Consider the following 25,308-nt stretch of genomic DNA (forward strand, 5'->3'; position numbering starts at 1 on the left):
CCCATATGCCTGAGCCCCAGAGCAAGCCCAAAGGCAACAGTGGCAAGGAAAACACCCTTTTAACCGGGAAGAAACCTCGAGCAGAACCCGGCTCTATATAGGGGGGACCCATCTGCCTGCTGGCCGGGCGGGTTGAGAAGGACAGAGGAGGGCAAGGGGGAGGGATGGGAGAAGAGGGAGGGGTGGGAAAGCAAGGCTACATTGACAGTTATTTCGACAATGGCGAAGATTTTGCTGCAGACAGTGATGACAATATGGACGGTGAAGCAACATACTGAGACAATGCGACTCAGCCGTTGAAACTCAAGCGAGCACGCACTGTGGAATTAAACCACCATTGTGTGGTTGTTTCTGTTGGTTAACTATTGTAGATACATTGGGAGTACTGTTTGAAAGAGTTCACTGCTTCACTCTTGGACATCGCAGCTTGTAAAAGTGCTTCATATTTCACCAGCTCATCATGTCTTTTGTTTGTAAAAACTGTCATTTCTAAAAGAAAATAATAACCCAAACAAGTTCTAAAATACAGACAATAAAAACGACCTTTTATTTATGTAGCACAAGTTCCAAAAGGCTTTCTAATAACAACACAGTGTCCCTTTTATGGCTTTTGTGATTTGTTTCCTCCTTCTTTAGTGCCTCGTCTGTATCCAGCTGCTGTAACGTACATTCCCCCAATGAGGGATAAAGTTTATGTTATCTTATTTATCCTATCTTAAAGACATCCCAAATGCTAATTACATACACAGGTTACATGTCCTACGATATAAATGCTTATCAAAACACCTATGTATAAAATAGCATGTAGTTCAATGAAGAAATCCCCCTAAAAACTGAAACTGCAGTTTAAATAGACATGCCTTATACATTTAAATTGAAAAGCATTCTTAGTCAAAAAAATAGTTGATTAATTCCATGTGTTGTGTATCTTATGTGGTGGTTTTTATCTGTAAGATAAAATAGTGAATTACTGGACTCAAGTCTAGTCATCTTCTGATACAAAAAGCATGTTTTAAATAAAAGCAGTTCATTAATTTCTGCATTTATTCAGTTCATAAACGTTTGTGTGGCATATATGGAAAATGCAGAGCTTTCAGTGGACTTTTTTGCTTCTTGTGCAGTCCTTCCCTTTGTGTTCTAATGAGGATCTGCACAATCAATGTGCAGTCAGTGCAGTTTGTAAAGTCCTTTTTCTTCAGCTAATTTGCTAATATTTGTTAAACACTGAAGATGGCTTTGCTTAGCCGTCACCTGAGCATGCTGAGGGGCAGGACAAGTAAGTTGTTGATTAAAATCCATTCAAACTCTTGTATTGGAATAGAATCATGACATAGTAAGCATGCAGCTGGACTTAAATGAGCTGTCGGCTGTTTGGTTGCAGTCTCCAGCAGCTGTGATGGAGCTGTGCAGCCACACTTGGTGTGGACGCTGTGGGTTAACCTTCCTGTGTTTCTCAGCCTAATCCTTTGCAGGGCAGCTGTAGCTCAGGCGATTTAAGGGGAGGATTAGTGTCTTCTCCCTGCATCGTTCAGCCCGACCGTCATCCACACAAACGGCAGCGAGTGACCGTCGGTGTAACAACAAAACAGATACGTAACGCAGTGAGTGGGTGGAGAATGTGTAAGCAGCGGTGTTTGTACGGTCACAAGCTGCAATAACAACACCCAAAGAGGAGATTTAACTTCAGCTGTTGGTGTAAGTCACAGGGAAATGTACAATAGGAATTATATAGTGTATCGGTAAACCATTAAAAGCATTTTTCCTTTTTAAAGCTCAATGTTTTTTTCTTGTAACAGCTGGAAATGTGAAGTTAATTGGTAGCTGACATTAATTGATCATTTAAAACTGCATAATTAAATGCAAATGTCCTTAATGCATTTATATTGTTATTATAATTAGCTTTTTTTTAACTGCATGATAATTCCAGTGGCACACTCCAGCCTCTTTAAGGTCACTCTGTGTGCATGTGTGTGGCTCTAATAGGATTCGTTTTGTTGACCTGCTTTCTGCTGTGTGAAGGTTTGACCTTTGACCTGTTAGCTTCACTGGAGAACCAGCACACCTGCTCAGCTCCAGCAGTTTTATACGGCTTAAAGGGTTTGAAAGCAAAATGTGACCTAAAGATGACGATCAAGTTAAAGTTACTATTCACTTGAACTGAATCACATTTCATAATCCAACATTTTATTTGATTCATTTAAGATGCTGTTTATCTTCATGCCTCACACAGTTTTACAACATGCAAATTTCCCTTTATGCTAGTCACAGAAAAAGACATTAGTTAAAGAGTAAATTGTCAAGAAATAACAGTAAAACTCTTCTGTGTTGCTTGTTATAGAAGAGATTCACAACGAATGTGGGACAAGAAGCAGGGAAATGACATGCAGTATGCACCCTACAATCCTTTTGCTTTAAAACTAAACCTGGGAATCACACAGTAACTCATGATGCAGTGCTATCACGACACATTTCCAACAATAACGATGGTGTCATGATACAATGATTCTGCAGTACTACAGATACAAGGTGGCAAAAATGCTGCTATTTACCAAAAAGCTGCAAAATTGTGGGAATTGACAATAGCACAGATTATCAGATGTGTTGGTATTAGATTTGGCTGCACAGCGGCTTGGTGGTTAAAACTGTCACTTTGCAGCTAGAAGATCCCCAGTTCATGTCCTGGCCTTGCTGGGATCTTTCTGCATGGAGTTTGCATGTTCTCCCTGTGCATGTGTGGGTTTTCTGGCTTCTTCCCACAGTCCAAAAATATGCTGAGGTTAACTGATTACTCTAAATTGTCCGTAGGTGTGAATGTGAGTGTGATTGTGTGTCTGTGTATGTAGCCCTGTGACAGACTGTTACCTGTCCAGGGTGTCCCCTGCCTTCACCTTAAGTCAGCTGGGATAGGCTCCAGCCCCCCACGACTCTAGTGAGGATTAAGCGGTGTATAGAGAATGGATGGATGATATTAGATTAGTCTGTGATTGCAGGACAGTTATGTACAATGTGTATTAATACCAGTGTAAGTGAAGAAGAAAAACAGCCCTAAAAACTGGAATTAGACACAACTGAAGAAGAAAAACACACAAAACCCCACAGGAACTGGAATTGCATATTATTCTCTGCATTGTATTGCCATTGTGTTTGTGTATTGTTGTTAGTATTCAATATTAATCATGGATCAGTTCAGTTAATTAGCGCTCTCAGTCACTGTCGACTCTGAGTTTCCTCTTCTTCGCCTCAGCCTAGTTAACTTTATTTTATTTTTTTGGATAACAGCCACCTCAAGCAGTTACAAAGCAGTCCCTCTGATAAGCCATGTTGATTAAAAGGCTCTGTTTAGTGTCTGCATGTTTTAATAAAAATTAATATGTGGAGCCAGTGTAGAAGTAGTAATGCCATGTATGACTGTACCTCTAAATAAAAGGCATTCTTCACCATGTTTACTGTTGTGATGGAGGCCCACTTATGAGGAGTTTGGCCTAATATATGCCTAAAACACAGAAGAAGAAAACAACAACATGAAGGCACAGAGGAGTGAGAAATAGAAGGACTGTTATTTTGTTTACAATATGTGAAATTCTGAAAAGTTTTGATGTAACCAAAAAAAAGAATTACAAAGATGTAGTAACAGATCAGGAAGTTTAGTCTCACTTAAGAGCTAAAACAAAAACATTTAGGCTAATTTATACTTTAACCTTGGCGTAACATGTTTATTATATAATATCATGTAAAACTTTGCTTCCAGACGGTCTGATCATCTGATTTCCTGTATTTTTCAGCTTTTCTGACTTCTTTCTCACGACCAAAAATAGAGAAAAATTCCCCAAATACAAGTATTCTTTAGAGATCAATTCCACTGATATTCATTGTGTCTAAAACTTATTGAAGTTAACTTGAAGGATACAATAGTACAATTACTTTTTATTGCTTTCAGTGTGTATCATGCCTTGTTGAAATCATATTTCATAGATGCTGTTTTGAAAACAATAATTGAGGGTTTATTTATATGCACTGATATTCACATTGTGTTTCAGGATTACAGGAGAATATTTGAATGAAAGGTGCTTGAAAAAGAAGTTTGGCCTCAGACTAACTTTATTCTGTTCCTTCTGCATAGTAACAAGTGAGTGGACCTGCTGGAGGAAGCGTTGTTGCGAGGTTATTAGCATCCATGGCTAATTTGCAGCTCTGCCAGCAGGTGACATCACATCCGATCAGCCAATCACAGAGCGGGACCGGCTGGCAGGGCTCAGCACATGATCCACCTCCCTGTCTAAACCCTGCAGGATCTCAAAGCTGCACATGAGCCTCCTCCCCCCTCTGTTCCTGCTTTCTGCTTCACCTTTACCTCCTCAACTTTATTTATGCTGCAGGTTTTTTCATTTAACTCGTCCTGCAGTCATCCTGAATGCACCTCTGGGGTTAAACAAGGACTGAAGACGGAGAAATAAAAGGAAGTTTCATCCTAAGACACCAGACACAGAGGAGGATCATCTGCTGTGTTTGCTCCTTACAGCCGCAGACAGAATCAGCTGCACAGGTGAGCAAAAATCTCTGAAATGCACCTGGAAATATCTCTTTAAAAATGTGTTTCATGCAGACATTTAATTAGGTCATCCTTTAAAGGCAGTGAGCCAAAGTAAAGGTACTATTGAGCAGCAGCAGACAATTTAAGCAACCCTGGTCCTAAGTTTAATTAAAAATGTGCTTTTCTTTAATTCCTCAAAGAGCAGATAGCTTGTGTTTGATGGTGCAACATTTGGTTTGATTTGTGCAGTTTTTGAAAGGTGTTTGGTTGAAAAGATGCAACTTTAGTTGAGTGTTAAAATTCTTTGATTAGACAATCTTAAGGAAAGCTTCAAATATTAGTTTTATCAGGTACTTTTACCCTCATGTCATGCTCCTCTTCTGTGGATTTGGTTCATTTCCAGTCAGTCTCTGCAGCAATAAGTTGATTAGTTGTATATTATTAATTATTATCAGCTATTTTGCTAAAGAATTAACCAAATTTGATGATTTTTTAAAGTAATAAAGCCAAATGTGTCTTTCTTCTTCCTGTGTGACAGTAAACTGAATATCATTTGTCATTTTAGGCCCTTGCCATTTTACTGGAGCTGCAACAATTTGTAGATTAGTTGTCTATTATTAAATTAATAAGCAGCCATTTTGCTAATGAATTAACCAAATGTAATCATGTTTTAAAGAAATAATGTCAAAATGTGTCTTTTTTTCTGCCTCTGTGCAGTAAACTGAACATCTTTTGTCATCTTGGGCTTTATGTGACATTTAATAGACCAAACAATTACTTAATTAACTGTGAAAATAGTCAAAAGAATAATAAACAACAAAGATAATTGTTCGCTGCAGCCCCACAGCTGACCAGTGTGCCAGATCCAAACAATTCAGTGTTTTACAGCCTGTTTTTAGCGGGTTTACTCTGGAAAAGACACAAAATTAATACATTTATGCTCAGTGTTTTTCAGTAGCTTGTGCTGATTGTTTTGAGAGCTGGCTCATATATAATGGCAGTGATTTGTTGGTTTGGGCAGCTACAATATTTAACACTTCAGACACATAACGGATCCCAAAACTCACGGTTCAGATTGACTTTTGAGTCCTATATGGATTGTTTTTCTGATCAGCAAATTCAAGAAAAAGGAGACAAAAGCTGCAATGATTGTCGCTGCCAATTAACAGGCAGGATTTCATCAAGCTTTGGTGTGGATTCAGATCACTTGCTTTCAAAAATTGCAGCCGTACTAAAACTTTATGTCACTCTATGATGGTTGAACTTAGCAATAAATCATAATTTCGTTATTGAACTGTCTTTTACACCAGTAATGCCCAGTAGTCATAATAGTAAAAAGCTGTCGAGTATATTAGTAACAAGAAAGGAAATGCCATTGTGAAATTTTATTTATTTAGCAGGTAAATCTGCAAAACTTTCCCAGGACTTGGAGTCAGTAGTTTATCGAGCCTTTAAGCTGGTTTAACTGGTTGAAGTCTCCCCTCACTACAATGTCAGCCTAAATTAGTCTAATTATACAGACATTTACTATTTTATAGGCTATTAAGAGTTGCAAATTACATTAAGGATTAAAAGCTAAGAATGCTTCTGTTTTCTCTCGTGTAACTTCCCGTTGGCATTGGCACATTTTCACTGAATATGTTGAAACTGACAAAGCTGCCTCCCTGCAGACTCTACATTCATTTTTTTAGTGTAGTGGCCTCATAAAATAATAGCCGGCTGATGCAGATTGTCTTAAACTGGCATTTGATCAACCGATTAATCCGTCTATTACTGTAAATGCACTCATTTTTTGAGTGTATTGTCAAAGGATACTATTTTGCATCAATGCAATGCAGAAAAAAGCACTAAAGCACATTTAATTTTAATTTATTATGTGCACTTAGGACTAATATGCTTAAAATGCAAAACGTACTGAAGTGCACTTGACTGATTCGCTGCTCTCAAAGTGTCCTTAAGTGCAGCTTTTTGCGCCGATGCTGAACTAAATATTAAAATTTAGATATTCATATTTTTCAGTTTCAGTTTTTCTATTACCTCTTGTCTCTTTTGCCAATAAGAAGTGTGTTTCGCTCACACTGCTTCTGTCCTAACATCACACTGTTGTGCGCACTTTAAAACACAAATAGCAGCTCATTCACTCCATTCAGCTCCTCTGTGATATCACCAACGACCAGCTGATGCCAACATTGTGCAGCAGAATTGATCTACTTAGTGCCACTAAGCAGCGGCCGATGACTGCTGCAGAGGAAACTTTCCTTCTGCTCTTGATTTCTGGATCCTAACAGTTGGAGGTGGAATTACTGCGGTCTCTGGCTCCAGACTTGTCCTCCAATTGATCCTCGTTAAAGGATTTAAAGGTCACTGATTCCAATTACAGAGCCTGGAAAGAGTCCTGTATTGTTATTTTTCACGCTACCTCTGCAGGTTGGGAGTGGGTCATTTGTGCGTCTGATGCCTTCTTGTTATGGATTAAATGAGATGTCAACAAATCAGTCAGCTTGGAAGAAGTTTTTACAGGACTGTGAGTGCTGTAGATTGTAGAGGTTTTAAATAAATATCACTAAAAATGCCTTGTCTAGCTTCAAGGACAACGTTTTGCTTTGTTTCTTCAATCCTCGCTGATATTACTGAGCAGTAATATTTTTGTAAACTTTATTTAGACGTTTTGTGTCTCATCTTTCACTTTAACCTCTTTCACTTGTGTTCACATTCTTTTAGTTACTATTCAGGTAAACTGGAAAAAAAACAGAACAAAAAGCGTGAACTATGAGATAAAAATGGAACAAAACAAGTGAAACATGAGATAAAAATGGAAAAAAATGAGTGAAACAAGATAGAAACAGAATACGAGTGAACCAGGAGGAAAATTATTCTGAACTAGGAACGGTCTGTAATTTAATATAACATGAACCAACTGGGCCTCATTCATTGGACACTTTTCACCCTTAAAAAATCAGACTAACCTTTTGGGAAATGCCTGTGTGCTAATTATGAAGCTAAAGATATGATTAGCTTAGCTTAGCCTAGCTTAGCCTTGCGTAAAGACTACAAACCATGGATGTTTGCAACAATTTGCACATTCATACACACTGAAAATATTTCTATTTCTAATGCTTTTTGTAATTTTTAAACACTTACTGCTAATTTGATTTCTAACACTGCGTCTTATTCATCTTGTAGCACTGTAATCTATTTGTTGCTTTTTACTGTCATGTACTTGCACTACCGTTCAAATGTTTGGGGTCACTTAGAAATGTCCTTATTTTTGAAAGAAAAGCAGTTTTTTCAGTAAAGATAACATTAAATTAATCAAAAATCCAGTGTAGACATTGTTAATGTGGTAAATGACTGTTCTAGCTGGATGAAATATCTCAATAGGGGTAAAGAGGAACATTTCCAGCAACCATCACTCCTGTGTTCTAATGCTACATTGTGTTAGCTAATGGTGTTGAAAGACTCATTGATGACTAGAAAACCCTTGTGCAGTTATGTTAGCACATGGATAAAAGTGTGAGTTTTCATGGAAAACATGGAATTATCTGGGTGACTCCAGACTTTTAAAGAAATAGTGTAAACAGTCAAATTCCTTGTATGTGAAAACCTGCCTGGCAGTAAAACCTGATACAAATAAGACTAACATCTCTAAGCTCTGGGGACATTTACCAAACATGAAACCGCCATGTATCCAACATGAATGATAGGTAGTCTACTGGGGAATTGCTTTTGTTTTTGCTGCAGAGAATATTTTGCTGAAATTCTATTAGTGGTCAGTGAGAAACTGGCGGCATGTCTTTAGAGTTGCTCTCTTAATGTGTTGATTATAAGAAAACAGTTAGTGCAACTTTGTCCATTGGTAAAAATGAAGTATTTCTTGGCCGGGCGCATTAACTGTTGCCTATTATTCTCATCAACAACAATAAGAACCTATAAAGACTATCTGGCATGTGCGCATCCATAAAATCCAACTTGATTTACACTTTTTTTGGAGTTCATGCAATACAAAAGAGATGCCACATGTTAATTGCAGAGTGTAAGAGTCATTTGTTCACTGCCAGGTGAGCTTTTCCCATTGCTTTGAGCCTTTATGCTAAGCTAAGGCTGACTGTAGCACCGTATTTATTGACAGAGCAGAGAGTTGTGTCGATATATGAAAACAATTCAATCTAAATTTCAAACCAAAGGTGGGAAAATGCACACTCAGATGTCTTTCTCACAGATATACACACGTGGACAAAATTGTTGGTACCCCTCAGTTAAAGAAGGAAAAACCCACAATTCTCACTGAAATCACTTGAAACTCACAAAAGTAACAATAAATAAAAATTTATTGAAAATTAAATAATCAAAAACAGCCATTACTTTTGAATTGTTGATTAACATAATTATTTAAAAAAAACAAACTAATGAAACAGGCCTGGACAAAAATGATGGTACCTCTATAAAAGATTGAAAACTATTTGACCAGAGTGACATGATTAACTCAGGTGTGTCATTTAATTGACATCACAGGTGTTTCCAAACTCATAATCAGTCAGTCTGCCTATTTAAAGGGAGACAAGTAGTTCCCTGCTGTTTGGTGAAAAGGTGTGTACCACACTGAACATGGACAACAGAAAGCGAAGGAGAGAATTGTCCCAGGACATCCGAAAAAAATTATAGACAAACATCTTAAAGGTAAAGGCTATAAGACCATCTCTAAACAGCTTGAAGTTCCTGTGACAACAGTGGCTCATATTATTCAGAAGTTCAAGACCCACGGGACAGTAGCCAACCTCCCTGGACGTGGCCGCAAGAGGAAAATTGATGACAAATTGAAGAGACGGATCGTTGGAATTGTATCCAAAGAGTCCAGAGCAACCTCCAAAGAAATTAAAGGTGAACTCCAAGGCCAAGGTACATCAGTGTCAGATCGCACCATTCGTCGTTGTTTGAGCCAAAGTGGACTTCATGGGAGACGACCAAGGAGGACATCACTGCTGAAAAAAACTCATAAAAAAGCGAGACTGGAATTTGCAAAAATGCATGTTGACAAGCCACAAAGCTTCTGGGAGAATGTCCTTTGGACAGATGAGACCAAACTGGAGCTTTTTGGTAAGGCACATCAACTCTATGTTCATAGACTCAAAAACCAAGCATACGAAGAAAAGAACACTGTCCCTACGGTGAAACATGGAGGAGGCTCAGTAATGTTTTGGGGCTGCTTTGCTGCATCTGGCACAGGGTGTCTTGAAAGTGTGCAAGGTACGATGAAATCTGAAGACTATCAAGGCATTCTGGAGAGAAATGTGCTGCCTCGTGTCAGAAAGCTTGGTCTCAGTCACAGGTCATGGGTCTTCCAACAGGACAACGATCCAAAACACACAGCCAAAAACACCCAAGAATGGCTGAGAGAAAAGCGTTGGACTATTCTAAAGTGGCCTTCTATGAGCCCAGATCTGAATCCCATTGAACATATGTGGAAGGAGCTGAAACATGCCATTTGGAGAAGACACCCATCAAACCTGAGACAACTGGAGCTGTTTGCTCATGAGGAGTGGGCCAAAATACCTGTTGACAGCTGCAGAACGCTCATTGACAAATACAGAAATCGTTTAATTGCAGTGATTGCCTCAAAAGGTTGTGCAACAAAATATTAAGTTATGGGTACCATCATTTTTGTCCAGCCCTATTTCATTAGTTTGTTTTTTAAAATAATTATGTTAATCAACAATTCAAAAGTGATGGCTGATTTTGATTATTTAATTTTCAATAAATTTTTATTTATTGTTACTTTTGTGAGTTTCAAGTGATTTCAGTGAGAATTGTGGGTTTTTCCTTCTTTAACTGAGGGGTACCAACAATTTTGTCCACGTGTGTATTCTCAGCTGGGTAAACCGAAATCCAATTAATAAAAACAAAAGCATGATCTACAGTGTAGCTGTTGAAATAAAAAGACTAAACCCCAAATCTAAGTAAGTAACCTTTGGATGAAGAGCTCAAAAAGTTTCAAGGTTCAGATCTAAGAGAAAAGACCAGAATGGAGGATGGTTTGGTGTCAGTGTCCACTCACATGGTGTTCTTTGTAGAAAAGCTTTGCTCCACCACCTGTCCACAGAGCTCACAGATAATCCAACTATCTCTAACAGGCATCACCACCCGGCCACCTCAGGATCCTCGTCAGAGATTAATTAAGTGACCTAAATTACCTTCAAAAGAGCGACAGTGTGTAGCACGCTGGGAGATCTTTGTGATTGACTGAACTTCTGATCCTCTCGTAGAGAAAAGTCACCATGCCAACCGTCAAGAGCAAGAAGAAGAAGACGAAGAAGGAGGTGAACGATGGAGAGGAGCAGGGAGAGGGTGAGGCAGTAAATACCTTCATAAATACCTGCAGCTCCACACAGCGCTCTGTGGTGTTCTGTTTGATTCTCTCCTGTTCTGTTCTAGTGGGCCTGGAGGTGGAGATGGAGGAAGGGCCCAACAGGAGCCATTCTGACAGCAAGGAGCCTTTAACCCCTGAACCGCAGGATCCAGCACCACAGAAGAAGAAGAAAAAGAAGAGGGCTGCTACGATAGGTAGAAAAACTGTTACGTCACAAAAGAAGAAAAAACGGAAGTGTTTGCTATGTGGTGAACCCTTTAACCGCTGCAGTTTTGTTCCCCTCGTGATGTCTTATAAAAAAAACACAGCTGCAGATGACCTCCATGCACACTGTGTCCTAAAACAATACCAATTCTAAGATGACAAGAAGGAAACATTTTGTGTTCTCCTTCTCAGGTTTAATCAGCGGAAGCATTTTATTTTTATGCACTTTACACACTCAAATTTCCTTTCACATAAGCAGAGTTGCTGTTTCTGAATTTTCCAATTCTCAACGCCCATTCTTCTCTCAAACATGCCTTCTATTATCTTTATTTTAAGTCAGTTTTCATTTACTTATTTGTAGCAGTAGTGTTCTGGAGACACAGAGTATAAATTGCTCTTTTTGTGTTAGAGTACACATTGGTACATTTGCAATAAAAGTATATTTTACAAGATAATATATAACCTGTGCTGCATACAAGTTGTTTTATTAATTGTTCAATTGCTCAAATAATTTGGTACAGTATAAAATATTGTAGGGTCTTAAAAAGTCTAGTAAAAAAGTACTGCTTCATCCTACCATAAGATCTGAGCTTGTTAGGTATAACTTGTTTCCTAGGGTACTTAACTTTAATCTTATTTCTCTACATTTCTATACTGCCGTACACTATCTGCTGTATTAAAAATGATGGCTTAGCTACATTTAATAAGTACTGTAGAGCTAGAAGAGGTCATCCCACCTGTTTGTGTCGTTTATGGTGCTGTTTTTAATGCACTTTATGTCATGTTTTGCTGTTCTTCCTTATGAACACGTCAAACTATGAAATTGACTAGATTCAGGTGCCACGCCATCTTTAAGGAAGAGTTCATGTTTTATCATAATGACTGAGCTGTTAAATATGATGAGAACTCTTGCTCTTGGAAACTTTCGTGTTTTGTTTTGCCAGACCAGGAAACCGAAAACGCTGAAATGCCAAACGGCACCATGGCCGAGTCAACCTTGGATGGAGAGGAGACGACTGTTGCTGTAACCAGAAGGACAAAAAAGAAGAGGTTAGGACCAACAACAAATGATGAAATACTGTTATTGAAAAGCAGGCACAAAGCATAATTGGTCCATTAAATGGTAGCTAAATCTCAGTAAGAGGGACAATCAAGGAAAAGTTGATGCAAAATCCTCTAAATAACAAAATGCTTTCCTCTTTGTTGTGACTTTTTGCATGTAAGACGTCTAAATTCGTCTTTCCTGCCTCGTATCTGCTTCCTCATCTGTACCCTGCACACCTACTGCCTCCCCTAAAACTGTCAGATATAACCACATACAGCCACTGCTCCTTTTTCTATCGAGTTTTCACAGCATGACAACATCGGTACAGAAGTTCCCCAGTTATTATTCCAGTCACTGCATGTGGGAAAGATGAAGCCTCAGATGTGTTCAAGAAACAGAAAAGTTACTGCAATTATACACCAATCAGCCACAACATTAAAACCACTGGGGGGTGAAGTGAATCATAATGGTGTCTTGTTGCAGTGGCACATGTCAGTGGGTTGGATTTATCAGGCAGCAGCTGAACACTCAACTGCTGAAGTGGATGTGTTGGAAGCAGGAAAAACCGGCAGCCAGAGGATCATCTGTTTAGTCTAGACATCCGGATCAGAGCATCTCAAGAACAGCAGGTGTTAATAAAACTGGTCCAAGGAAGAACAACTGGTGAACTGGATGCACAGAGGAGTTAAGCCTGATCCGTGTGGTTTGATCCTACAGAACAGCAACTGTAGCACAAGTTCCTGAAAATGTAGATGCTGAGAAACGTGAAACTGCCTGGATGACCCCAAACTTTTGAACGGTAGCGTAGATGTTTCTTTAGTGTGTTTGTTCATTGATACAGGGACATGAACAATCAAAAGTAGTTGCATTAGAGTTAGCTATCAGCTAATTTGCATCTGTCGTCACTGTGCCAGTACAGAAAAATAGAACAACCACGAAGCAGTAAATAGATGAAGCAATACAACACTTTAAGGTCAATCAGTGTCAGATAATTAACAAAATCAGTAAAAACAATGAAAGGAAATTATTGGTGGTGACAAACCTTGATTCTGGATCTAAAACACTGCAAAGCTTCCTGAATGTCTCATGTTTGTGGGAATAGAATATCTTCTTTTTTTACTGCTTTAACTGAAAAAACAGGTTAACTAAACCGACCTGTCTTTCTGCTACACTGCAAACATCGTTCAGGAATGTTTGAGGAACACGACAAAGAGCTCAAGGTGTTGACCAGACCTCCAGATTCTCCAGATCTAATTCTGATCTAGAATCTGTGGGCTCTGATGGAAAAACAAGCTCAACCCATGGAGGCCCCACTCTGAACCTTTAAGGATCTGCTGATGATGTCTTAGTGTCTGATACCACTGAACATCTTCAGAAGTCTGTGGAGTTCAGGCCTCAGGTGGTTCTAAAGTTGTGGCTGGTTGGTGTATATTTCAGTCTAGATGAGGGGTTGACAATATGTTTTTTGTTTTTTTGTTTTTTGCTGGGCTTTCTTGGTAATTAAAAAAGATTGATATGCATTAAGTGTGATGTTTATACAGCATAATAGAGCAGAGAACCTGTCATTCATAACTAGACTTCTTTATTATAAAGTATGACAAACTGAAAGTGTAAAATAGAAACAGGAATGATTAAATGATCTCCTCTGTTTATGTGGGATTGACTGAGATTGATCAGTTTATCTCTTGTTATTCTTCTCTGTTTTCTTAATCTTTCTCTGTTCGGTCACTTTTATTGCCCTCACACCCACGAAGGTCCAGATCTTAAATCTTTATTATTTGTTGTTTTCCAGACTGTGATTCAGGTTAATCTGTTGCTGCCTTCTATAGCTGTTAGCGTAGCATTAGCCACTGTGAGAGAAGCTAACTTCCTAGTTTGTGTTTCTTGTTCAGAGACATTTCTGAAACCACAGAGTGACGACAGACAGAGAGGAGGCTGATCAGACCTGAAGTAGAGCATTTCATTTATCAATAATTGGAAAATCAAAAAAAACGATACTGATAATTTGTAAAATGCCAAATATCGGCAGCGATTATTGGTCTATCCCTAGTCCAGACAAAAGTGGATTGACGGGCTGCAGATCATCACTGCACTCAGCTAGTGCACTTTAAAATACAAGTTTCTCTGTGTAAAACTCCCTTTCTTGTGTCATCTGGGCAGGAAGACGAAGACGACTGAGCACTACAGCAACGACCTGGGAGCTGAAGACGACGATATCGTAGCCGACGCCCCGTCACCGATCCCCCAGCATTCCCTGTTCTCTGCCCCGCATGGACACAGCCAGCCGGTCGGCAGAGTCTTTGTGGAGAGGAACCGTGAGTGTGAATCATATTCTACATGCTGAAATATATGACACAGAAGCAGCCAAATACACACGTGGACAAAATTGTTGGTACCCCTCAGTTAAAGAAGGAAAAACCCACAATTCTCACTGAAATCACTTGAAACTCACAAAAGTAACAATAAATAAAAATTTATTGAAAATGAAATAATCAAAATCAGCCATCACTTTTGAATTGTTGATTAACATAATTATTTTAAAAAACAAACTAATGAAATAGGGCTGGACAAAAATGATGGTACCCATAACTTAATATTTTGTTGCACAACCTTTTGAGGCAATCACTGCAATTAAACGATTTCTGTATTTGTCAATGAGCGTTCTGCAGCTGTCAACAGGTATTTTGGCCCACTCCTCATGAGCAAACAGCTCCAGTTGTCTCAGGTTTGATGGGTGTCTTCTCCAAATGACATGTTTCAGCTCCTTCCACATATGTTCAATGGGATTCAGATCTGGGCTCATAGAAGGCCACTTTAGAATAGTCCAACGCTTTTCTCTCAGCCATTCTTGGGTGTTTTTGGCTGTGTGTTTTGGATCGTTGTCCTGTTGGAAGACCCATGACCTGCGACTGAGACCAAGCTTTCTGACACTAGGCAGCACATTTCTCTCCAGAATGCCTTGATAGTCTTCAGATTTCATCGTACCTTGCACACTTTCAAGACACCCTGTGCCAGATGCAGCAAAGCAGCCCCAAAACATTACTGAGCCTCCTCCATGTTTCACCGTAGGGACAGTGTTCTTTTCTTCGTATGCTTGGTTTTTGAGTCTATGAACATAGAGTTGATGTGCCTTACCAAAAAGCTCCAGTTTGGTCTCATCTGTCCAAAGGACATTCTCCCAGAAGCTTTGTGGCTTGTCAACATGCATTTTTGCAAATTCCAGTCTGGCTTTTTTATGAGTTTTTTTCAGCAGTGGTGTCCTCCTTGGTCGTCTCCCATGAAGTCCACTTTGGCTCAAACAACGACGAATGGTGCGATCTGACACTGATGTACCTTGGCCTTGGAGTTCACCTTTAATTTCTTTGGAGGTTGCTCTGGGCTCTTTGGATACAATTCCAACGATCCGTCTCTTCAATTTGTCATCAATTTTCCTCTTGCGGCCACATCCAGGGAGGTTGGCTACTGTCCCGTGGGTCTTGAACTTCTGAATAATATGAGCCACTGTTGTCACAGGAACTTCAAGCTGTTTAGAGATGGTCTTATAGCCTTTACCTTTAAGATGTTTGTCTATCATTTTTTTTCGGATGTCCTGGGACAATTCTCTCCTTCGCTTTCTGTTGTCCATGTTCAGTGTGGTACACACCTTTTCACCAAACAGCAGGGTGACTACTTGTCTCCCTTTAAATAGGCAGACTGACTGATTATGAGTTTGGAAACACCTGTGATGTCAATTAAATGACACACCTGAGTTAATCATGTCACTCTGGTCAAATAGTTTTCAATCTTTTATAGAGGTACCATCATTTTTGTCCAGGCCTGTTTCATTAGTTTGTTTTTTTAAATAATTATGTTAATCAACAATTCAAAAGTAATGGCTGTTTTTGATTATTTAATTTTCAATAAATTTTTATTTATTGTTACTTTTGTGAGTTTCAAGTGATTTCAGTGAGAATTGTGGGTTTTTCCTTCTTTAACTGAGGGGTACCAACAATTTTGTCCACGTGTGTATAAGACAGATACAGACAGATTTAGAAATGAGCAAATAAGCAGCAAAATCAACACACACCTGGAGGTACTCTGACATTTATTTGGGATTTTTTTTGACAAACACTGAAGTAAAACACCTCCACAGTACCACTAAAGGTCTAAAGCTCCACAGAAAAGCCTTTAAAAGCAGTAACTGACTTTTATTTACTTCAGCAAAGCAAAATTACGTTAAAATGTCGCTCAGCTGGAAGCATCTTTGCTGGTTTTTTAGTGTTTTTGACAGAAGTTGTAGGAAAGCATTCCTGTTGACAGCAGCAGCCTCTCTAATCCAGCAGAAGCAGTGCTGCTGTCTATGTGGGTCACTGGCAGACAAGGTCTCACCTGACCTGCCAAATCTCCTCAGAGACTCTCAGAGCGTTTGCTTTGGTCTGGCTGGACTAAGTTCAGGCTCAAAAGTGACCACAGTGTACAATTAAGCCATTGTTTTATATTAGGGTTTTCCAAAAAGACACAGCAAAGAGTCGTAACGTTTATAACGACGTTGTTCCACGAAAAATCAGTCAGTGCCTCCCAAATGACCCCCTCAAAATCAGAATTTTAGTGTATTTGATGAAACCATGCAAAAATGTTTCTTCATACTGTTAATATTTTTAGAGTTACAGGCCTTTCAAGTTCATAGGCACAGGTCAAAATGTTGCGCTTCTTAATTTGTATTATTTTTTGCAGCATTTTTAAGCCTCATAATTTCATAGCTGCATGAAACTAGCTATTAACTAGCTATTATAAAGCTACATAAAAAACCCAGTTGAGCTCTGGTAAAAAAAAAACAAAAAAAAAAACTGCAAGTAAATCAAGTTTGCATCCTTTCCAGGTGACACAGAAGCCAAAACCTCAAATTTGTCCAGCACAATATTTTTCCTTAACTATCCTGTCATTTATGAGCACCAAAAAAATATTGTTTCCTTGTCTGAAAAAATTCCAAAAATTCAGCAAAAAAATTCTCCAAATTTCTGAAAATTTTATTTTGAAAAAAATCCTCCAAATTTTGCAAGGAAATTCTTGTAAATATTTTTAAAAATTTGTAAAAATCTTCCAAAAATCCTAAAAATATCTGAAGTGATTACAGATATATCAGTAGAACGTCTAATATTTTCTTTAAGAACATTCACAAAAAAACAAACCAAAATCCAGCGAATTTCACTGGATTTTGGTTGATTTTTATGTGAATGTTCTAAAGAAACATTTTTTAACATTTCTTTTTTTCCACCAAAAAATGTTCAAAAATTTCCCAAAAATGTTGAAAATGTGAACATCAGAAGTTTCACTGTGAAAATATATAGATTTTTACTATATAACGAGTTAAGGTTGACCTGCAGGACAACAGTACCAATACTTGTTTCTATATCTCTGTCATTTACATTAAACTGCTGCAGTTTTACTGTTCAAACTAAGATACATCTCATGATATTGATGCTTAGAGTTGGTTACAGCAAAAATCGTGCTGAGCAAATATGAGATTTTGGCTTCAGATTGTGACACATGGAGTGGATGTGAAACTCACTTGTTTTCAGGTTTTAACAGAACTTTCATGTCTGTTTGTTGTACTGATGAAGTTATGAGGCTCAAAATACTGATATATCTTTACTCTACATGTACTTCAACAGGGATTCTGCAGGGCATTGAAAAGCATTAATAGTAATTAAATTGATTTTGCGAAAATGAAAGCTTTTAAAGGTGTTAAAAATCATTTAATTTGATTCTCCGTGACACTAAAAATTCGTTCTGCTGTTTTCAAGAAAAATATTTGATCATAAAATGATAATATATAATTATAAACTGCGATTCATCAGATACGTGCATCTGCATAAGCATGCCAAAGCTTTGTGATAATTGTTCCAGCCGGTCGGGTACAGCTGCCAAAAACTGCATGTTTGGAAAGTGGAGGAGAGCTGGGAAATGGGGAAGTGCAAATTCCAGCAAAAATGGCGAGAAAATGTGGATTTCAGAGAATGACTGCAGCCCGGCAGTATTCATAGTATGAAGGTGGCATTTTGCATTAATTATACTGAAATTATTGCCCAAGAAAACCCTGCTTTTTCTGAACTGGTTGGTTTAATGGAATGTCCCAGCAGCTGCTTTCTGGACATAAACAAGTGTGCGTACTTGAATTACTAATATTATCGGCAACTGGGACAAAACACCCACGTAACATAAATTATTCAATTTTAAAGTTTAAGTTCTTAAGTTTGGTTTAGGATTGGAATTAGTGTCATGGAAATGCATGTAAGTTAATTTCTTGTCCTTTGAAATGATGTAAACACGACCGTATGTGTTCAGGACGTTTCCAGGCAGAACGAGTAGATCACCTCCGACACTCGGAGATGATGGACGACTACATGGACCCCAGACAGTTCTGGACCACCAGAGATGTCGCGATGAAGGTCCACAGTTGCTTCAGGTCAGACATAAACATATATATTTACATACACCTTGTTTGCATCACTTAGCGTTCCGTTGACCAGGAGTTAGTTTTATTTCAGAACATAAACTAGTTCTTATACACAGATTTCCTGTTGCTAAATATTTACACCCACTTCGGCAAAGTTTAACTGTTGTTGAAGTACCAGAACCAAATTCAAAAGAGTGTTATATAGCTGCCTTTTAGTGCATGTAAAAGGTCTGCACATTTTACAGGAAGTCTTTCGCTCCCTTAGAAAATTCTGCTCTAAACTCCTTGTTGAAGTCCATTTCTTATCTACATCACCATGTAACACATTTGCATGACGCCTGTCCACATACTAGTTTGGCCCTTAAACAAACTAAAAGCAGAACGACTTTTACTAGAGCTGCTTCCCTATACTCAGAGATCTGGGGTTACAGTACACAACCAACCAAGCCCTTCTGGAAAAAGCTTTTTCTCCAAAGGGGAGTCGAAAAGAGACAGACGCTGAAAGGGACTATTTCAAAAGGTGAGAAGAGGAGGTTTGGCAATGTACAACATGAGAAAAATTATGTTTTTCATGTAAGCATATTCTAGTATATCCCAAAAGTAAAATGTTAAACCTGTAATTGTGCACTTTAAATGGGCTCTTTAACAGATTGTGCAGTAAAATGTGCCCTGTGACAGAAATCTGAAAAAGCAGTATGTTTATCTTGTTGATGATGTATAGAACTTAAATCTCAGTCTAAGATGAAAGCAAAGATTACAGAGTTTCTCAAACATCAGATCTAGTTTAGTTATTAAACCAATTGAAAGTACTTCAGTCGTTCAGCTTTAAAAAGTTGCTGCTCCTCCATTTATTGATTGCTGAATACTTTGATGAAATATAAAGTTGTGCATCATCATGAGAGCGTTTAGAACAAGAAAAAACAAGCAGGGCACCCACATGTAAAACCACGAGACACTTTAGACTTCTCAGAAACTTGAGCTCTGAATATAATGCATGTTTAATAACAAAGGAGTGAACCGAGTATGAGTGAACCATGCAGTCCTGTGGTTTGTTGTCCACCTGCAGGGTGATCGGTCTGTTCTCTCACGGTTTCCTGGCCGGCTACGCTGTGTGGAACATCATCGTTGTGTACGTGCTGGCCGGTGAGCAGATGACCACGCTGCCCAACCTGCTGCAGCAGTATCACCCTCTGGCCTACCCGGCTCAGTCTCTGCTCTACCTGCTGCTGGCCATCAGCACCGTGTCTGCATTCGACAGGTCTGTCTGCAGCAAACAGCTGCTTAACACCTCATCTGTACAAGCTTCAGTTGCATCTTTCAACTCTCTGCCAGTGAGGGAGCATGTTCTATCAAACCCGTGCAACTTTAATTCCATGATTCTGTGACACTTTGTTTACTTTCCCATAAAGAAGCTGACCTTATAAAATCTAGTAAATGTGACATTATAGCACTCATAACCCATTTATCAGTGTTATTTCACTCAACACTTCATTTATTCTGCTGTTATTTTTTTATTTTGTCACTGAGGATTTTCTTCCCGTTCTCAGTGATGAAACATATTCTGGATTCATGCACTACAGGTGTGATTTCTGCATTTTTTTGGCTCTGTACCCGTCTTATTAACATATTTTTGTGATGTGTTTCAACTTGGAGGCTGGAGACTGAAACACATTGATTGGGCAATGCACAAATATCCTGTGAGTCCAGGAAACAGCTGGATGGATGCTATTATAATATAACTTACATGTATAACTAAAAGGATAAAGACACATTTAACCTCACAGATTCTGCAAAAAAAAGAGGAACTAAAGGCAGAAAATGCTACTCAAACAAATCAAAAATAACACAAATAGCACGACTTCCTTTCACTCATGGTAACATGGAAATTTCCATGTTACAGCAACAACATTCAGAAAAGGCATGGAGGAAGCAGAACAAGAAATACAAAAAGTACAATCAGGCTAGAAATAAAGATAGAATAAAGGTCTCATGAAGACAAAGTGCAAGGCAGTGAATTGACAAGATAATGTACCCACATTTCTGTTACTGCAGTCAAAAATGTTATTGAGAGAACAGACCAACATGATTTTATTGCTCATAAAGAGAAACAGAATGTTGACAACAATAATTAATAAAGCTTTAAGATCTGGACCTTTGTGGGAAATAAAATAGATAAAACAGTGAAAGATTCAGAAAACCGTGAAAAACAGCAGGAGACAAACTGATCAGTGGATCCACAAACAGAGGAGAACATCCTAAGTTATTCACTCCTGGTTCTATTTTACCTGCAAGACTATTTGTCGATCCCTATTACAAATGCAGACCAATGGGGATCTAACAGAAAGATCATACTGAACATTAACTCATTGTGCAAAAACAGCAAAAACTGCCAGCTGACCACCAATCGATCACGTCCAGTACTGGAACAGATATGCCATTTAAGTTATTTAGAGGAATGTATGCTTTCTTAAATAGTGTGTTTATGTAGTGCCCAAGGTCAGGTTTAACAAAACTGACTCATAGTTCAACTAAACTTGTATCAAACACAACTTTAACTACAGTTTTGTGCTTTGTCTGACCTGCAGAGTGAACCTGGCCAAAGCCTCCATGGCCCTGAGAGGCTTCCTGACCCTGGACCCGGCTGCTCTGGCGTCTTTCTGTAAGTGAGACAACAAGATGAAGACTAGATGTTAATAAAGATGGCTATTAAGGTGTTTTAGCAACATCTGTCTCTGTGTTTGTAGTGTATTTTATAGCCCTGATCCTGTCCCTCAGCCAGCAAATGACCAGCGATCGCATCAACCTCTACCCCACTGCCAACGAGACTCTGTGGTGAGAATCTGAATTGTTGCTTTTTAAAAAAAAAAAAAAAAACTTAATAAAACGTAGTAATATTAATATTATTTCCTGACATTTTAAGCTCTAACAATCACCAAAATACTTATCAGATGTGGCCAGTTTTACCTGGTTAGTAATCCAGGTCTCCTTCTTCCTCCTACAGGCCTCCGGGTTCGGAGCAGCAGATCCTGCGGCCGTGGATCGTAGTGAACCTGGTGGTGGCGCTGTTGGTGGGTTTGGCCTGGGCCGTCGTCTCCACACGGCCGGACATTGACTACACAGAAGGCAGGTGGAGATTTATCTTTCTGTAGATCAGTTTCAGAGTGAAATTAACCCACAGATGGTTTAGAGTTTCTGTTTTGTTGAACTATGAAGTGAGATTAGTGTGTTAGCAGGTATGTTGAGTTTAAAATCAGAGTTAGCTCTCGAGATCTCCATGGTAACTGATGCTTCAGAGCTAGATCTCCATGGTAACTGATGCTACTGAGCAAGATCTCCATGGTAACTGATGCTGCACAGCTAAATCTCCATGGTAACTGATGCTATTGAGCAAGATCTCCATGGTAACTGATGCTGCACAGCTAGATCTCCATGGTAACTGATGCTGCAGAGCTAGATCTCCATGGCAATTAATGCTGCAGAGCTACATCTCCATGGTAACTGATGCTGCACAGCTAGATCTCCATGGTAACTGATGCTACTGAGCAAGATCTCCATGGTAACTGATGCTGCACAGCTAGATCTCCTTGGTAACTGATGCTGCACAGCTAGATCTCCATGGTAACTGATGCTACAGAGTTACATCTCCATGGTAACTGATGCTGCACAGCTAAATCTCCATGGTAACTGATGCTACTGAGCAAGATCTCCATGGTAAGTGATGCTGCAGGGCTAGATCTCCATGGTAACTGATGCTGGTCCAGATCAGGTTCTGTTCAAGTTCCGTCTCTCTGTAACCAAATGGTTTCCCGATGATTTAGATTCTATTTATCTGTAAACCTGCTGATCTGTAGGTTACTAAAACCACCGAATGAAGTCATGTAGTTACAGTATCACACACTGTATGCATCGTGTTGTCATGGAAACCTGACACGCATTCAGCTGGAGATGCAGAAATCACATAAATATGTTTTAATGTTTGATTTCCTGCAGCTGATAGAACACTGATCAGAACATTGATTATTCTATTGGTATTTATTCCAAAGAATATTCAGTCAGTAACTTTAATTTCACTTTGATTTGTCCAAAAACTCCATTTACATCCTGCATTGTGGGACAGTTTCAGACCTAAACACATGATTAACAGTCTTCTACCAGCATTCCTGTCCTGCATCGTGTACAGCAGCAGAACTTTTCATATTCCTTGTAGCTCTACATGCAAACAGCCTGTTGACTGAAGTAGGACATGATTGGTTGATTTAGAACAGAGAAAAGTCACATAACGCTTTAATCGTTTCCTTTTATGAGGACACAAAAATGCATTTTGTCATTCAAACCATGGAAATAAACAACAGAACAAAATTGCACATTATCATGTATTGCATCTTTCAGTTTAATAGGATTTTTTCTTTGCCGTTTTCTTCCTGACTTTACCACCAGATGGCACCAAAGAAAAGCAGATTTAAATTCCTCCCATACAGGTGAGTCAGTCGCTGTTTGGTTTACATGAAAATATAACTTGTTGGTTTTTTGTTTTGCAGAGTTTCTGATGACGATGGAGGTGGAGGGATACCCGAGAGGAGACGAGACCCTGGACATCCCTGCATGAAGCTCTTCTGTCTCCTTCTGACTTAAAGATCATTTATCTGTTCATTTAATGTATGTTTTTGTGCCACATATTACTTAGCACTTTGTATTGCTGTGATTTTGTAAATAAAGAAATACAGTACGTGTACAGTAAAAGCTTGTTTTGTGTCTTTTCTGTGCATTTTCATGCATCTGCAGTTATTTTGTCTTTTTGTGTCTAGTGATTTTTAATTTCTGCTACTTCTTTGCAGTCGTTTTCTGTCTCTTTTTAGACATTTTTCAACTCTTTTTATTAATTTTCTCTTTGTTTTGCATCTCTTTGCAGTCTTTTCATGCCTATTTATGGTGATTTCAAAGTTATCATGTGTGTATTTGTTGTTTTTAGGTGTGTCTTTCACAGTTTTAAAGTCTAAATTGGTAACAGTTGGATCACTTGCAGTAATTGCAGTACTTAAGTGTCATTTTAGTCGTTTTGCATCTCTTTGTAGGGTAGCAGTTTTTAAAAAAAATTATTTTTGTGTCATTTCTGTCATTTTGCATTATTTTGTGATTGTTTTATGTTTATTTTTGGTCATTTTATTTATCAGTTTTTCATCTTTGTGTAGTTTGGCTGGCATCTTTTTGCGGACATATTTAAATGTTTTTGCAAGTCTTTGTGATCATTTTGTGTGTGCTTTTTGTTAACAGGACTGTCTCTATGGTCCTTTTTTAATCTCTTTCTATTTTTGCGTCTATTGACAGTCATTTCTCGATCGTTTTGTGTGTCATTCTTGTCATTTTGCACGTCTGTGATTGTTTTGTGTGATTTTCTTTTGTCATTTTGGTCGTCTTTTTGGTAATTTTGCATCTAGTTGCCATCATTCTGAAATTGTTTTGTGTGTCTGGTGTCATTTTGCATCACCTTTTTGTACTAATTTTGCATCTACTTGGGTTTTAGAGTTAGTTTACTTTTATAATTTTCTTCATGATTGTTTTGTGGTTTTTTTTTTTCAATTTCTGTGTCTTTATGGACATTTTACTGAAGACTTTCACCCATTTGCAGTTTTTTTTGTGAATCTTTTCAGCTGTTTTGCATCCATTTCTTGGCATTTTGAAGTAGCTTTCAGTGTCCTTATTATCATTTTGGTGTCTTTATGGGCATTTTACATTTTTGCAGTTTTACATGGTGTCTGAATTTATTTTTTGTCTGTGTGTGCATTTGCTCTTTTTGCAAGTCTTAATTGTAATTTTGCATCTTTTTGCAGTGTTAAATTGTGTGCAGTCATTTTGAAATAGTTTTGTGTTTTTGTTATCATTTTTGCGTGTCTTTATGATTATTTTATGTGCTGTTTTTGTCATTTTGGGTGTCTTTTTGGTCATTTTACCGAAGATGTACACCTGTTTGCAATTTTTTTTCCATCTTCTTTTTTTTTTTTTTTTTACCAGCTTTGCATCCATTTCTTGGCATTTTGAAGTAGCGTTGAGTGACTTTATTATCATCTTGGGTGTCTTTATGGGTATTTTACATCTTTTGGTAATTTTAAATTAGTATACAGTCATTTTAAAATGGTTTTGTGTGTTTATTTTTACTGTTTTCATCAGTTTGTAGCTATTTAAAATAATTTTACATCTGTTTGCAATCACTGTAATTGTTTTGTGTGCTGGTGTGTTTAAGGTCATTTTTCATGCGTGTGTCGACATTTTTGAAGACCTTAAGTGATTTGTGGTTGTTTTGTGTCTCTGTTTTATCATGTGATCAACAGATATTTTCAAACTGACCACTTGGGCTTTGAATCTACTCCTTGAAAGAAAAAAACCCCTTTCCCTCCCCTTTTTTCGCAACGGTGTACGTTTTTTCCCACGGACCCTGAAGGCAGCGGGATACTTACAGTGGAGTCTCGCGCCGCAGCTATGGTTAGTTGGACCATGTAAAGATGGCGGAGCTGCAGATGCTGCTGGAGGAGGAGATTCCTGCGGGACGGAGAGCCTTACTGGACAGCTTCACCAACCTAGAGAGAGTCGCCGAGTACTGCGAGAGCAACTATGTCCAGGTAGGAGCCGCTTGCCGGAACACCGGGCCCGGGAGAGTGACATGTCGGAGGTAGTAGTAGTCGGAGGTGGAGAAGGCGGTTCTGGGGGAGAGGAGTGTTGGAATGACCGCACCG

General features: G+C 38.6%; 2 protein-coding genes and 1 long non-coding RNA gene across 4 annotated transcripts in view; 2 read left to right on the forward strand and 1 right to left on the reverse strand.

The window, feature by feature from the left end:
* The first annotated feature begins 4,136 nt into the window (after positions 1 to 4,136).
* Positions 4,137 to 23,314, forward strand: tmem237a (transmembrane protein 237a). Its single transcript, XM_022206466.2, has 11 exons — positions 4,137 to 4,543; positions 10,792 to 10,873; positions 10,961 to 11,089; positions 12,044 to 12,149; positions 14,305 to 14,459; positions 18,469 to 18,589; positions 19,647 to 19,838; positions 21,166 to 21,239; positions 21,325 to 21,412; positions 21,582 to 21,703; positions 23,119 to 23,314. The coding sequence occupies exons 2-11, from the start codon at positions 10,804 to 10,806 to the stop codon at positions 23,184 to 23,186; spliced, it is 1,125 nt and encodes a 374-aa protein (XP_022062158.1). The 5' UTR covers positions 4,137 to 4,543; positions 10,792 to 10,803; the 3' UTR covers positions 23,187 to 23,314.
* On the reverse strand, positions 12,011 to 25,147 carry LOC127537111 (uncharacterized). Its single transcript, XR_007946596.1, has 4 exons — positions 25,033 to 25,147; positions 21,545 to 21,692; positions 21,160 to 21,237; positions 12,011 to 12,121 (listed from the first exon to the last, which is right to left on the reverse strand). It is a non-coding gene; the product is annotated as an uncharacterized LOC127537111 (long non-coding RNA).
* LOC110959571 (abl interactor 2-like) overlaps positions 25,002 to 25,308 on the forward strand; it is a 63,578-nt gene continuing 63,271 nt past the window's right edge. Inside the window, exon 1 of one of the 2 annotated variants that reach the window (XM_051958840.1) lies at positions 25,002 to 25,194. In XM_051958840.1, the coding sequence (XP_051814800.1) occupies positions 25,078 to 25,194 (117 nt within the window). In that variant the 5' untranslated portion in view covers positions 25,002 to 25,077. The remainder of the gene's footprint in view (positions 25,195 to 25,308) is intronic. The other variant, XM_051958841.1, reaches the window with a different exon arrangement.

The sequence above is a fragment of the Acanthochromis polyacanthus genome, chromosome 14 (assembly GCF_021347895.1).
Source record: "Acanthochromis polyacanthus isolate Apoly-LR-REF ecotype Palm Island chromosome 14, KAUST_Apoly_ChrSc, whole genome shotgun sequence".
NCBI lineage: Eukaryota > Metazoa > Chordata > Actinopteri > Pomacentridae > Acanthochromis > Acanthochromis polyacanthus.